Source organism: Toxorhynchites rutilus, chromosome 1 (genome assembly GCF_029784135.1).
Source record: "Toxorhynchites rutilus septentrionalis strain SRP chromosome 1, ASM2978413v1, whole genome shotgun sequence".
Classification (NCBI taxonomy): Eukaryota; Metazoa; Arthropoda; class Insecta; order Diptera; family Culicidae; genus Toxorhynchites; species Toxorhynchites rutilus.
In genome coordinates, this window is record NC_073744.1 from 33,376,958 (window position 1) to 33,393,347 (window position 16,390).

General features: G+C 38.2%; 1 protein-coding gene across 3 annotated transcripts in view; it reads left to right on the forward strand.

Annotated features, from left to right (window-relative positions):
* Nucleotides 1-16,390, forward strand: part of LOC129764827 (uncharacterized) — a 576,657-nt gene that overhangs the window by 499,684 nt on the left and 60,583 nt on the right. For all 3 annotated transcript variants that reach the window (XM_055764341.1, XM_055764359.1, XM_055764351.1), the window contains one exon: nucleotides 10,565-10,743. In XM_055764341.1, coding sequence (XP_055620316.1) covers nucleotides 10,565-10,743 — 179 coding nt within the window. The remainder of the gene's footprint in view (nucleotides 1-10,564; nucleotides 10,744-16,390) is intronic.

Here is a 16,390-nt window from a genome sequence, read left to right on the forward strand (position 1 = left end):
AGCTGGGGAAGTACACGTATTTGCTTATGTGTATTCTCACCTAAACATGCACATAAACAGTCGTATGAATATTTTTTTTCAGACGGCAAATCAAATAGCAGAAAAACTAGAACCTGAGCTGAAATTGCATAACTATGGCGACTTTTGTCCACCAACATTACCAACGTCTTCTGTGTGAATAAGTCCATAACTCCCCTTTGGAAAAATGAAAAGTTTCACATGGTAATGGACTACTCAATCTTCATACATAACAGTCAATTACCCATCGACCGGGAGTTTGAAGAAGTACCGGAATACAACAAGACGAAAAATATAGCCTACAAGCCATACACCCGAAATTGATTTTTAGCTCATGTTTTGACATCCCGATTTATTACATTAAGTGAGCCTAAACATAACGGAAAATGTCATGACTCTCAAATACTGTTAAGCATTTGTATAATACAGCAATATAAGATTAATACGAGCGAGCGAAACAAAAGACAAATAAGTTTTCCGCGTACTTTACACGACTCAGACCGAGATAGATATAGCTCTTCATTTTACTCTTAGAAACCACTTTCCAACTTTTTTTATCTTTTTTGTTTTATTATCAGGTACAATATTAACACGCATTTACTCAACAGCATCATTAGCTATGTGAATAGCGTGGTCGTATAGAACAGCCTTGCTTTCCAGTCGGTCTTGGTTCGATCCCCTTTGACGTCGTTTGGACTTTTTTTTGCGCAATCCCAAAAAGATTAAAAAAAAGAAAGAGATGTCTGCTTCCATACATACAAACATTTTAAAGCGTTGGGGGACAGATGATTTATTTGCCCATTTGACGCTTCAAGGTATGGTTTCTGTTGAAATTGAAATGCTTTCTGACAACGCTAGTTTGGATGTAGAATGGCAAACTTTACTAAGCAGCGAAGGAATTGTCAACCTATCTGTAAATATTCTTCTTGGAATTCAGAATAACAGAATATCAGAATTTGTGCCGAAGAAATTCTTTTCGAACCGAAATTCTACCAGCAAATATCCTACATATTTGGTTTAACGCTCAAAAACGAAATTTATATAATACAAAACAAAAAGCACAAAAAAAATGCAGAATAGACCAAAGTCATCTGCTATAATAACAGAATATTTCCGTAGAACCTTATTTTGTAATTAAAAAATGCACATGAAGAGTGTAACAGCAAGGTCGGAACTGAAGTCAAATCATTACATTCTAATGCAAATGCGTTTTTTTTCCCAAAATATATTTTTTATTAAGGCACATGTGGCGTTAGCCTGACGGGGCCGGGAGTCCAATATTTTGACAATTTTTGTCTTACAACTATGTTAGTAATATGTATCCGATTACTCGCGGTTGGCTCGAGGTTAGTATTACAAGTGTTCTCATAATTGGTATGTTGCAGTCTTCGATGCTCTGTACGTGTGCCCGATACGGGATACTTCCTATTGGGATGCAGCTGACCATTAATCAGCAACGCCCCCCTAGTCTGTACCCCATATCTAGCGTGGTGCGTCTTTCTCGACTCGAGGAATCCAGGATGAATGGTCACTAGCCGGCGCAATCATCATCTCGTGTAGAGTTGTCATGAGCGGTACAACCTTTGGCTCTTGTTGAATGATCAGTGGACTGCACAACCTTCGGCCCGTGCATCTGTAAAAAGTGTGTGTATGTATTGCCGCGACTAAGTAAAAGTTTATCGATCGGATAGGAGGGATATGAAACGGGGACACAACGAAGGAAACATCATTAAACGTTGACATCGGCGTTTCTCAGGAACAGGTATAGATGAAGCAGAAGATCAGGATCCCGGCTACCTAAGATATCCCGGACGGGGATATCCGATTGTCTGCCTTGTGCTCTCAGTGCTCTAGAGAGCTGAGAGCGAGCAGCATGGAACCGGATACACGACCAGACAACATGCTCGATGTCGTGGTAGCCATCGCCACAATCACAAAGATTGTTTGCTGCGAGCCCAATGCGATAGAAATGCGCGTTTAGGTTGTAGTGATTGGACATAAGCCGAGATATCACGCGAATGAAATCACGACCTACATTCAATCCCTTGAACCATGCACTCGTCGAGACCTTAGGGATAATCGTGTGTAACCAACGACCGAACTCATCTTCACTCCACATGCGCTGCCAACTAACGAGTGTGTCCTGACGAGGAATGTGAAAAAATTCATTATAGGCAATTTGCCTTTCAAAAAGTGTGCCTTCTGAAGCGCCCACCTTAGCTAGCGAGTCCGCTTTCTCATTACCCGGAATCGAGCAATGAGAGGGAACCCATGCTAAGGTAATCTTGAATAATTTTTCGACCAAAACACTCAATAGATCTCTTATTCTTGTTAGGAAATAAGATGAGCGTTTATCAACTTTCATTGAGCGGATTGCCTCTATTGAGCTGCGTTATCGGTTAGCGTTACAATAAATAAAAAACACTGTTTATCTTTTTTCTTCCTAAAACACAGTTAAGTAAATTGGCACTCATACTGTCATGGAAACTTATTTGCTTTTAAAGTTCTTTCAAGATTAAAAATGTGTAAAAGAACCATCAAGACTTTTCGAGGCAAGATAACTTTTTCGGAGTAAAAAGCCAAGATATCGGTCGTGTCACGAAAATAGTTCAATTTTGAATTCAATGAACGATGTTTTTGCACCAATCGATTTGGACACTCTTTATCAACCTATTGCAATACAATTATAAAATTTCCAGTAGTTAGTGTGTTGAAATAACGTTGAAAATAGAAAATCGAATTTACCATATATTTGGGTAGACAGCGAAGCGTTTCCGTAACACGGACTAGAAAATCAGTCCAGTTCGTATTAGAAAAACACCTTACTGCTGAAAGCTGAAAGCGAGAAGAAGGAATTAATTCAACTCTGAAAATATTAAATCATTGAAAACGCTGGATTCGCCCGCATAAAATGGTTCTAACTGGAATCCATCATTAAACATAACCTAGAAAGATTCAACTACGACCGAAACCAAAAAACGAAGTTTGAGTCATTTAAACGATTTGATGGTCAAGCCTATTAAAAACAAATACTTTTGTGACCATCTGCAGAATCATCAAATGGTTGACGACGAATTTTAAAAAATTAAAAAATAAAAATAAAACATCAAGCATTAGCCTCTTTATAACTTTACTTCCCCTTCTCAACCGTTGACAGCTAATCAGCTGAAGATTTCAGATTTCAAAACAGATTCTTTGAGAAAAAACTGAGATAAAAAGGATTTTTTTCGAACCATATTCTATAATGGCAACCCTATATACAGGGCGGGCTCGATTATATACAGTTTGAATTTTTATTAACTATAACTTAAAGAAACAAATAAGATTTTAACGATTCGACTATTATAAGTACAGTGGAGTAAAAATCGTGATTTATGAAGATCTTTATTGAAATCTCACCAGGATTTGTTCATAGCTATATTGCAGCCAAATTAAGAAAGAAAGAAGTAGAGTGTCAAAAAACAAATTGTAGAACGATTATAGAGTTCAATTTGGTTGATAGTGGACACACAAGTTTATTATAATTTTTTAGAATAAAATTGATTAGAACACCTTAAAAAAGCCTTTAATTTAAAAGTTTATCACTCCCAAAATGTTATTCAAATTGACTAATTTAAATGTTTCACAACTATTACCTGTAGCAAATTCTCACACCTTTCAAATCGTCTTACGTAGCGAACTTTTGAATTTAAAACCAGTTTGAGGCAAACAGAGCCCCAAACAAAAATAAAAGATCTATGACCTTGTCACCGTTGAAATTAGACCATAAACCATAAGACCATCATTTTATTCATCAAATATGATTGTCTAACACCTCCTGAAAGATTCTGGACAAGTTATATTTTTTTATATGAGAAAGGTTATGTTTTCTGATTTTAAGGGGATGAATAAAAAATTAAATTCTTCTCCTTAACATAACATAAAAATCTATCTATACATATAAAAATTGATTTCTGTCTGTCTGTCGGCCTGTCTGATTCTAATGGACTCAGAAACTACTGAACCGATTGACATGAAAATTGGTATGTAGGGGTTTTTGGGGCCGGGGAAGGTTTTCATGATAGTTTGAGACCCCTCCCCCTTCTCTAAGGGGGGGCTGCCATACAAATGAAACACAAATTTCGACATTACTCGAGAATTAATCAAGCGAATGAAACCAAATTAGGCATACGGAGGTTTTAGGGTGCAATAAATGTTTTTACGATGGTTAGACACTCCACCCCCCTCTCCTAAGGAGGGGGGAAGGATTTCCATACACATGAAACACAAACTTCTGCATAACTCGAGAACTGATCAAGCAAATGGAGTCAAATTTGGGATGTATGGGTTTTTATGTATGATAAAATTTTATATGATGGTATGAAACCTCCCCTTCCTCTGGAATGGAGTGGGGTTCCCATAGAAATAATACACATATTTCAACCAAGCATATTCCCATCAAACATGACAATTTAAAATTTTCGGAAAACTCTGAAGAAAAATAGGAAAAAATTCAATTCGCATATGTTCTACGAATACATTTCGACGAGCCATTTGATGTTTGCGCTAACGAAATTGATCTTTGTTCGATAATGGAAATGGATTTAAATTTGATAAACGCACTCATATGCCTTCTTGTATCTATATAAATCAAAATTGACCACCGAATGTGTTGATAACAGCAAAACTCGAGAGAGTAATTGTCAGATTTAGGGATTTCTTTATTCTATCATATTTTTTTGAAAAATCTTGAACGAGAATTGTGTCTGAAAATAATCTTTTATTACAATGACGAGTTTTGGTAGAAGCACTAGGAATTTTATAGTAAATGGTAATTTTAAAGGGTAGGTTAGAATATCAATCAATGAACAATTCTGCGATTGGACCCCTGAACAGCGCTTAGTGAGAAAACGTGGATGTGATAACGAAAAATAAATTTAGGCGTGACGAAGTTTGCCGGGTCAGCTTGTATATTTAAAAAAAACTATTTTTTTGGAGTCGATTATATACACGATTATATAAGAACGTATTGAGTCAGTCCAGAAACAGATTCTTCTTTTTGCTCTTCGAAAACTGAAATGGTCTTATTCCCACTTGCTTCATATGAAGCACGATGCATGCTCATAAACCTCCAAGTACTAAAAGCACTAATTTGCAATGTTTTCTTTTGTCAATGACCTGATAAATAAATAAAATGAATAAATAAATCGAGACAAACAGATCACTGGAAGCAGATGCATCACCATCAAAGTGTCTGGCATTGTTTTATTTTATTCAATACGGGAAACTTGTAAAGGATACAACCTTAATGTTGCGGTTCTAAACGGTTTTACTCCGCCATGCAAAAAACAACAGCACGAAACATTTCACGCCCCTCACGATTCTCACAATGGTGCCCCGCAAGAGCCACCACCAGCAAACACATCCGCCTGTAGCCACAAACGGCCGGCAGGAATCGACACCGCCACCGACAGGCATACGTGTTACCTATATGCGAGCCTTTTCGGGCACCTTTGGGAGCAGTAAATCGGGGTGGAGAATTGATGAACATATAGAAGCGACTGATGCCAAGGATGTTAATAAAATTGGTTCGCTCCATCACAGCTATCGCGTGTGTTTGTGTGTCTGAGAAACCTAGAGATGGACTTGGGACCTAACATTTAATAGGAATGAATGGAGGAAGGGTGATACGGAGAGCAGCTAAGGAGCGGGCTACAGCAGGGTTAACACCTGTGTTAGCGTTAAACATTTGCCACAGACTGCACGTTGGAATTGATGAGTTTGAACTGACAGGTGCATTTATTTTGAATTCTGCAGGATTCGATGGCTTCTGCGAAGAGTCATCGAACAGCTGCTGTCATTTATTTTCATTTAGTTAAAATCGAGGCGAAAAATAAATTTCGAATCTATGTTTTTTTGTAGTACATTGGATAAAAAATCTAATTTCGCATTGATAATAAAGCGACCAGACCGAAAAGGATATAGATTCATGTTTACGCTAACCTTTTCACTCACTATTATAACGCATTTATGCAACAGCATCAGTGGCTATGTGGATAGCGTGGTCGTGTAAAACAACTTTGCATTCCAGCCGGCTTTGGTTCGATCCCCGTTGACATCGTTTGAACTTTTTTTTAGTGCAATCCCAAGCGTGCAATCCCAAGACGTTCAGTCTGAGAGAAATATTTTAAAACTTTTGAAAAAGGTGTTTTATTTGTTCAGCACTCAAAAAAGCATTATTTCTGCCGAAGATGAAATGTTTTCTGCCAACGCCATTGATTTCCAGCAATACTCTTACGCCTAAAAATGGCTAGAGTGTAACATACAACCAAAAATGTCTTAAAATAAAAATGTACACGAATAAATGCGACTCTGTTACAGCTGAATTGCCCAATAAGCCTAATAAAATAAACAGATGGGATAAATAAAAACGTTAGTTTGGATGTGGGATTGGATATCAATAGAATGAAATCGGAACTTAAACATAAATTTGTGAATTGTGATTCAAATAAGTATTCAATTTTGCCTGAATTTTTATGATCACACTTTCATTGATAGTTATTTTTAAAAGCAAGCTAACAGAATAATTTTTCTGCTGAAACTAAAAAATGGAGAAATTTTTGTTATACTGAAATTTCCCTAGAATCTATCTCTGCCTACGTTTAGTCAAATTTAACGAAGCAGCAGAAATTTGAAAATATTAGGCTGTCAAAAAGATCCTGCGGTATTTTTTTTGAATTTTCATTTGTTCATAAAATTAGTTACAATTATCTGTTTTAAGTCAAATATGCGCCGTTTTGTTCGATGATTTGTTCCCAACGAGATGCCAACTTCATAATACCCCTGTTATAGAAGCTCGCTTCCTTATTGGCAAAAAACTCGGATAGCCAATTTTCACAGGCCTCTTTTGTGGCTAACTTCTAACTACCTAGCTCGTTCGGTAGTCACTTGGTGCAAGGTCCGGACTATACGGCGGATGCAAAAGAACCTCCCATCCGAGCTCCCGGAGCTTCTGGCGCGTCACCAAAGAAGTGTGTGGCCTGGCGTTGTCCTGATGGAAGACAATGCGGCCTCTGTTTATCAGAGATGGCCTCTTCTTCATGAGTGCTACCTTCAAGCGGTCCAGTTGTTGGCAGTACAGGTCCGAATTGAGCGTTTGGCCATAGGGAAGCAGCTCATAATAGATTATTCCTTGACAATCCCACCAAACACACAGCAGAACCTTCCTGGCCGTTAATGAGGGCTTGGCCACCGTCTGAGCCGCTTCAGCGGGCTTCGACCACGACCGTTTGCGCTTCACGTTGCGTAAGTGACCCACTTTTCATCACCAGTCACCATCCGCTTCAGAAACGGGTCGATTTTGTTGCGATTCAGCAGCGATTCACATGCGTCGATACGGTCAAAGATGTTTTTTTGCGTCTACGTGTGTGGCACCCATACATCGAGCTTTTTTTTGAATCCAAGCTTCTTCAAATGGTGAATAACGGTCTGATGACTTATCCCCAGCTCTTGGCCGATGCTACGGCTGCTACTATGCCGGTCTTTCTCGGCTAATTCAGCGATTTTGTCGTAATTTTCGACGACAGGCCTTCCGGAGCGTGGCGCATCTTCGACGACCTCTACACCAGAACGAAAACGTTGAAACCATCGTTGTGCGGTGGAAATGGAAACTGTATCGGGTACATAAACTGCACAAATTTTATTGGCAGCTTGAGATGCATTTTTGCCTTTGTCATAGTAGTACTGTAAAATATGTCGGATTTTCTCTTTATTTTGCTCCATATTTGCGACACTATAACTCACGAACGACTAAACCAAACAAAACACTGTCAAGGACTATATTATAGCGCGCAAAAATACCTAAAAAAAATACAATCTATAGTATGACTCGATACATTGAATACAACTAGAACTACGCGCTTACAACGACACCTCGCGGAAATACCACAGTTCTTTTTTGACAGCCTAATAACTGTTTTGAGACTTGCGAATTTGATTAAATGTTTGCTGAAATCATTGCCTGATCTAATCTAATCTGAAACTTGATTTTACTTGAGAATTTAATTTGACTGGAATTTATTTATGTTTGGTAGAAATATTGTCCAAATTTGACTGGGATTTTAGGAAAAAAATAGATCGCGCTCCACGACTTTGCATAATTAAAACCGATGGCACCTAAAATTTTCGGAACAGGAGCGTTGAATGGTCTTCATGTAAACTTTGCGAATGCATCTCTTGATTCCACCAACCAACTGTTTGCAATTCGTGACTCTCCAGTTATTTGTGTACACCGAGAAGCTCATAAACCCGAAGAAATCTTCAATCGCGCTACACTGAAGCAGATTTATCGTGTTGGGTACAAATTTTTTGGGTACAAATGAGATCGAATTACAAATGGGAACGCCATTCTTTAAGGTTAATGTGATGCTTTTCAACTGCTTTTTTTCGTCAGTGTTTTTTTTGCGATTCCTGGTCGTATTCGAAGGAGTGAAGTTTCTGGAGAAAAAGTCAGCCGAGTCGATCAAACGATCGAACGTGCCGCCAGATGAGAAACAAGGTTTCAAGCTAAACGCGTTTCAATCTCGTTTGAACTACGATACGTCTTGGAAATGATGTTTTTGGGAGTGTTAAAAATGTAATTATGCTAAAAGATACTGAAAAATATCAAAAATAAATCAATATTAAATTAAAATTTGGATTAAAATTTCTTTACGGTGTATTTGAAATGTTATTTTTACTAAATAGATAATTGATTTCCCAAAAACTTTGCGGTAGATCAGATTTGAATTAATCATTTGGATTTTAAGTACGGATAATGGCATACTAAAATTCCAGGAAAATCCGAGATGGTCAGGACAGCAGTCGGTTAATTTAAAGTGAAATTGCTCCATAGAGATTGTGCAAAATACCGTCGGTTTCACGTACGGATACCTGTTTCCGTAGATCCAGGGATACTCTCTTAGATCTGGCATCTTTGGTTGGAATCGAAAACTCTCCCGATGTTGTAATCAATCCGCATTCAAGGTCACAATCTGTCTCATAATCAATCCTAAACTCAGTCCACCCACTCTCGTTTGGGAACCCGTTTCATTCCAAACGATTCGGATCTTAACACCAGCCGCTGCCGAAGCAACAAACGGGAACAAACGGAATCATTTGCCTCTGGAGATTATTTGGTATCGATGTTTATGGCCGTGGAGGTTATGTGCATTCATAAATATTCAAAAGCGCTATCTCCGTTCTTACCCTGAACCCGGTGAAGGCGAGAGTCCGAAGCAGGGGAAGAAACGAATGAAAAATCTCTTCATCATTGGGGAGACACCAATCGAACGTGAGGTGTGCTATCAATGATCCGCTTCTCGCCTCGCTCCACCCACCACCTCTAGGATAAGCGGGTGGTTTTCCAGGCCGGATAAGCGAGGGCGTTGATCATCGATAGCTGTTGAGAGCATAAACGTGTCGGTACACCCGTAGCAGGGGCCAGTGTTATCGCTTGTCACGATGCTCTCCGACTGTTTTCGAATCAATTAATATCGAATTGACTAGCCGCTTTTGGAATCAATTAACGGATATTAGGAGCTGTCCCCGGAGCTAACCGATACTTTTTAAATGAACTTTTGTTTCGTCTTTCTATCGAGATCAGAAATGATTCACTCATAATCATTAATGCCAAAAATGAGTCCCATTTAAGTGAACAGTCTCGGACTCATGCTTGAAGGGGCAAGAGTGCTCCTTTTCTTTCGAAGCGATAATGAAAACCAGCTCGGCGATGTGATAAATGAGAAAAGTTTTGTTCATCTTAAATATCTCACCCCTTTTTGTTTTGTCTTCTGTCAACTGCCTCTTAATCATATTTTATTTTACTCCTCCCTTCAAGCCCACTTAAGGATTGCCAATGACACCAGTTGTAGCGAGAATAAAATGTCACTGCTTTGACTAGCTTTTGAGATGACGATGATTAATCATTTCAGGACTCTATCTTGGCTGAGGAGACGGTAAAAGCGGAGTCATTAGAACAAATTTGCATTTTTAATGACAGAAGAAAAGGACGCGCCAGTTATGTGATTTTAAGGAACCGCAGAAGTAGAGCAAATTAAAACAACATCCAGTTTGTCATGAACAAACCTCGTGTATGCGTGTGATATCCTGCTGGATGCTTATCTTCCCGCGATGTAGCTTTCCCCATTTTTTGATCACCATCAATCAAATCGTGCCTAATTTCCCCCAAACGATGTGTGGTTTTTTTGCTTGCCGCTAATGCTCCCACCGGGTGCCATTTCGCATCATACAATCAAATTGCTCCTCAGCGTCTGGGAAAACGCTGCTCCAACGTTAGCACAAAAAAGAGACTGTAATCACATTTAATAAGCAATAATTTGATGAAATTACAAGCAATGATCTTCGCCAGCCAACCAACCATCCACCCACTCCTTGCGGGGTGGGTTGGTAGCGGGCTACTTATGAATATATCCCTCTCTGCCAATGCTATCTTCCCGCAGATACACCCACACACACACACACACACAATGATCTCATCTTTTTCCTGACTTTTCATTCTCGCTTGCAGGACTTCTTCCACTACCGCCGCCACCATCACCACCACCGCCGCTCGCTCCAGATCCTCGACCTGCAGGACCAGCAGAGGAAGCACCTTCACAGCGATGCCAAAGCGGAGGAAAATTGTTTACGGCTGGTTTAATTTCATCTTCTTATGCTGGCTAATGCTCGCCGAACAGTTCGTTAGTGGTAAGTAAAGCGCGCTAATTCGGCGACATTATCAAATGCCAACTTCCAGATCACAGGTGGGGCTGTCATTATTATTATTATTACCAGTTTTCTTTCTCCGTTTGTTTGTATGTGCGGGAGTTTAATTGTGGTGGGAAGTCTTTGAATTGGAGAAAGAATCTCGTTTCATGGGGATGATGATTATCTTGCGAGTAGTTAATTATATTGCTAATTGACTCTCCAGCGCCAGGCTACATGCTTTTTTATCCGAGCATCCTTGATTCGATGGGTTCAAGGGAATTCGATTAAGTGGAGGCGTGATGCGATGTGTAGTTTTTCAGTTATTCACGATTGCCGTTTTCACAGTTAATTAGCACTTCAACTACCGGATCAGTCTATCTGAGTGGTTTATTTTTTTTTTCAGATGATTGGCATAATTGTTTTGATGACTGTTGTTTTATTATTTGAATGGCATTTCTTCAGATCAACAATAATTAAATATCTCTTGCAATCTACACTCAATCTGTCCGAATTCTACAAAGCTAGCGTCAAAATTTCCCATGAATGACATGTACAGTAAGAACTTAGAACCAAAGTTTCCATACGAGCACATGATTGAGTGCTGGGAATGATGTTCATTTACCAGCAATTCATTTTAAAGGAAACAGACAGCGATGACAAAACATACAGGAAACATGCAGTGAAATGATAAATACACTGCAAATGCGAATCATTCTTCCCTATTTGTGTGCTAAGGACCGTATCGTTATTTATGGGTACGCCTTAGAGTCTCCGTCTGAAAAAGACTATAGCTTGTTTCGACAGCTGTTTATTTTTCTCCTGTTGTTGACACAGTTAGCGTTCAGTTAGCATTGTTAAAAGATCGTTTTTTCCTAAAAGTGCAATCATGAGAGGGCTAACAGAAGAAAAACGAAAATCCATTGTGACCAGATACTGCTCCGAAACAGGAATATCAATGAGAAAATTGGCGAAGGCGGAAGGAGTAAGCGTCCATGCGGTCCAAAACGCTATCAAGCGATTTGGTATGTATAATACATTGAAGGATCTACCCGGTCGCGGCAGAAAACCTGGGCCATCCAAGCCAAACTTGGATAAAAAGATTTGCAGGCAATTTGAAAGAAAAAAGGAATTATCGATACGGGATTGCGCAAAAAAGTGTGGAACATCAATCGGTATGGTTCAACGTGCCAAAGAACGTAACTCACTGAAGGCATATAGAAAGCAAAAATGTCCCAAACGCAGCCAAATTCAGGCAAGTTCCGTGAAAACCCGTGCCCGTAAGCTTTACGATGGGATTTTAAGCAAACGCGAACTGTGCATCGTCATGGATGATGAAACCTACGTCAAACTGGACTACAAAACTCTTCCTGGGGCACAGTTTTACACTGTAAAGCAAGGAACAGATGTCCCGAACGCGGAGAAGTCAATTTTTTGCGAAAAATTCGGTAAGAAAGTGCTGGTTTGGCAAGCTGTTTGTCAATGTGGCATGAAATCATCTCCTTTCTTCACTCTCGGGAATATGAATGGTGAAATTTACCGGAAAGAATGTCTCCAAAAGCGTGTGTTACCGCTCATCCGAAAGCACACTGGTCCGACACTATTTTGGCCTGATTTGGCATCATGCCACTATGCACGTTTGACCTTGGATTGGTATCGCGAGAATAATGTCGATTTTGTGGAAAAGGAGATGAATCCTCCAAATTGTCCGCAAATAAGACCTATTGAAAAATTTGGGGCTTTGATGAAGGGACGACTGCGGAAGAAGGACAAGGCAGCCGATGACCTTGAGCAGTTCAAAAAGGATTGGATAAATGTGAGCAAACAAGTCGATGAGACGGTTGTCCAGAACCTAATGAGGGACATCAAGAAGCAGGTGCGATCATTGGCGCGAAAATCAGAATCTTGATTATTTTTTACTGTTACTCCTTTCTTTCATTCATAAGATACAATATTTTGATATCAGAACTGAAAAATAAATGCAATATTTGAAATAAAGCTGTGTTTTGAGCGTACCCATAATTAACGATACGGTCCTTAGTTCCATATGCTGGAAGCTGTGAGAATACTTGTCTGTGTTCTGTGGAGACGCTATTCGTGGAAATGAAAAATGAGAAAAAAACATAGCATGAACATCTCAAACCAAACGTTAAATGTCTTCATTTTTCATTCTTCACTGTAAAGCAGTTTTCATTGGCCGAAATAACATTATAATGAATCATTATGGAGCGAAGTTTCAAAACTTGTTGCCATATATTTTTTTTATATATTCACAATGGATAATATGATTTACCAACGTTTCTCTACTGCAGTAGCAGCAACGACTTAAAACCCAGCATTGTATACCTTGTTGACAGCGTCTACAAACAAAAACTCCATCATTGAAACATTGATGGATACATGACACTGTCCATATCATAATCCTATTCAAAGTTATTGATTATTGATTTCACCCAAAAACCAATGATTGCAATTTTAGTTCACTCAAATACAAAAAAATGCATAGTTTTGAACATCTCACATTATGTAGAGTGAAATATGCTCTTTAAAATGCCACCAATAAACATTTTATATGTTTGCTCCAGAAAAAATGACGAACAAATGAAGAGGGCGTAGTTTTGGTGAAGAAATATGAATAAATTTGAGTAGAGTTGACATATTCACAAAATCTGCATCGCAAAATGTTTGTCTTCGTAAGTTCTCAAAGTATTCTGAAGACAGTTCGCATTTAAATTTTGAAATATGAAAGTTTGAGTAAAAAACCGTTTTTTTTCATTGTAACCCTAACGCACCTATATCGATTATTTCTAGTGACAGAAAAAAACTTGTTGTATAAAGTTACTTAAACTAACTGGGACTACAATATTGTCGAACTGAGTTTACTTCTATCTGTAAAGATAAGAAAGTTATATTTTTTGTTTCATCGAAAATTTTGGTTACCCTATTTTTTTACAACACTTTGAAGGCACACATTTTCATATGTAACAACTTTGTTGGAGATAGTTCACGTATAGAGAATAACTATCGAGCTCTAAATATTAATTTCCACATGAATGCACATTAGGGATCATTGTGCATTTGTAACAACATCTTCGATTGCAGTGAAACGTTGTGAATAGATCATTTAAGCAACTTTGCATACTTGAAATCTCCAAAAAAGAATTAAACTACTTTTTGAAAAGGGCCAATAAATATTACTCAATTTTTAACAAAAATTTCGGACTCCTGAACTATGAGATGTTCAGAATTTTGGTCAGAGAATGAATTATAAAAAAATGCTCAATCCTTATAAAATATACCGAAAATTTTTACAAAAATACATTGAAAAATAATATTATTTAAAAAAATTAAATTCATATTTCTCAAAAATGTATTCTTTTAAAATTCTCGAGAACTAATTGCGTGAATGGAATCAAATTTGACATGTGGAGATTATGGGGGGCAACAAATGTGTTTATGGTGGTTCGACACGAGCCCCCCCCCTGAGGGGGGCTGCCATATAAATGAAACACAAATTTGTGCATCGCTCGAGAACTAATCAAGCATACGGAGCCAAACATGACATGTGGAGGTTCTAGGGAGCAAGAAATGTTTATATGGTGGTTCGACACTCTTCCCTTCTCTCTAAGTGGAGGTAACCATCCAACAAAACACAAATTTCTGCCATAACTCAAGGAGCCAAATTTGGCATGTGGAGGTTCTAGCGAGCCTTCCTTCCTTCTACCTAAGGGGGAGCTGCCACACAAATAAAACACAAATTTCTGCATAACTCGAGAATTAATAGCGCAAACGGAACCAAAATTGGAATGTGACGGTTTTAGAGTACAAGAAATGTTTCTTTAATGGTTTGACACACCTCTCTCCTATGGAAAAGGGAAGGGGGTCCCATGAAAATATTACTAAATATTACAACCAAATATATTCCAACCAAACATGATGATTGAAAAATGGGAAAATTCGAAAAATAAGATTCCCATATGTTCTACAATTACATCGTGATAAGTGTCATTAGTTTGTTCGATGTTTGCGCTAACAAAATTGATCATTTTTCGCGAGTAGAAATGAATTTTCAGGTGAAAAAACCTACTCTTATATTTTATATATTCTATTATATTATGTTATCTATATTTTATATTTTCTATATCAAACATGTATTTCATGTAACGAAGAAACATGCTATTTGCAAATGACTGAAAAATTTTGAACGATAATAATTTGATATTATTATGACGAGTTTTGGTAGAAGTACTAGGAAACTTATAGTGAAAGGAAATTGTAAAGGTTCGTTTAGAAGATCAATCAATTAACGGATCTGCGATTGGACCCATGAACATTCGCTTAATAAGAAAACGTAAATGTTTGAATGTATTCATAACAAAAAAATTATAGGAGGTTGTGTCCAAGACACGACCGCATTGTTGACGTAGAACTACGCTGTAGTTTAATTCAAGTCGCTTGTTTATAACTGCGAGTATTATTTTATCATGCTATGAAATTTTAGAAATAACCATTCTAGCAGTGGTCGCCCTGAAATATTTTTTTCTTGTAGAATCATTTGACGATTATTGTTTGATGATTCATTCTTGTCCTCGCAGAACAATATATGCTCGAGATAAGCGCAGTTATCATCCTTAGTGGAGAAAGTTTTGCTACTGGTAAGCGAAACCAAATCACATACAGAATTCCAGAACGACATTTACCTTCCTGTTAATCTCAACAACCTCGAAAAGAGTAGCACTGCTTCATCATGATCAAGATTAGCGCAAATGCAATCCTAGTTGAAGGGAGCTTTGCAACTGGCACGTGAACCCAAATAAATTTATAACTTATTATAACTTGGTATTCAATATTTAAATAATATAAATAATAATAATATAAATAATAAAATATAAATAATTTTTTGGTGCACAACCTTAACACCTGATTTACCATAGCGTCAGTTTAATGCATTGATACAATGTCAAAGGCAACAACGAAGCTTTTATGGTGACGGAAAACAAACGATGTCAACTGCTTGGAAAAAGGCTGAATATTTGCCACAGCAGATATTCATTACTAATACCCTAGCGCCAATATTTCTCTCCCGCTATCTCCCCTCCTTGTCGTCACGTTCGGATCGACATGTTCACCCGCAACAGCGCAATACGCCAAAACGCACGCACGTCCACACACAAAAATTTCCATATATCGATGGTTTGAAGCAATTAAATATGCACACACTTATCTCCGTTTTACGCTCTTCTCAACAGAAGCCCTTTTTGTTAATATTGCCGGTCTAGATCAGCTTAGCTGGCATCCTTTGTGGAGAGAGTTTTGCTACCATCATGCGAAACCAAATCACAGACAAAATTCCAGAACATTTATATTCCTGGTGAGCTGACGATAGCCTAGCTTGATGATTCCCACATAATTGTGTAGCTCATAACCTTAATGCAACGGCGTCAGTTTGATGCAATTATTGCAGTGCTAGTGACATCGGCGAGTCAGTAATTTGTTCGCGTCCACATTTCAATCCGAAACTAAGACACGTGAGACTTTAAACTTCTTTAGTTCATTCGTCTCTAACCTACAAAAAGGTCCTTGGAAAACTTTACTTTTCCCTCGTACTACACCTCCACTCCTCACCGTCCAGCTCGCCCAGCAACGATGT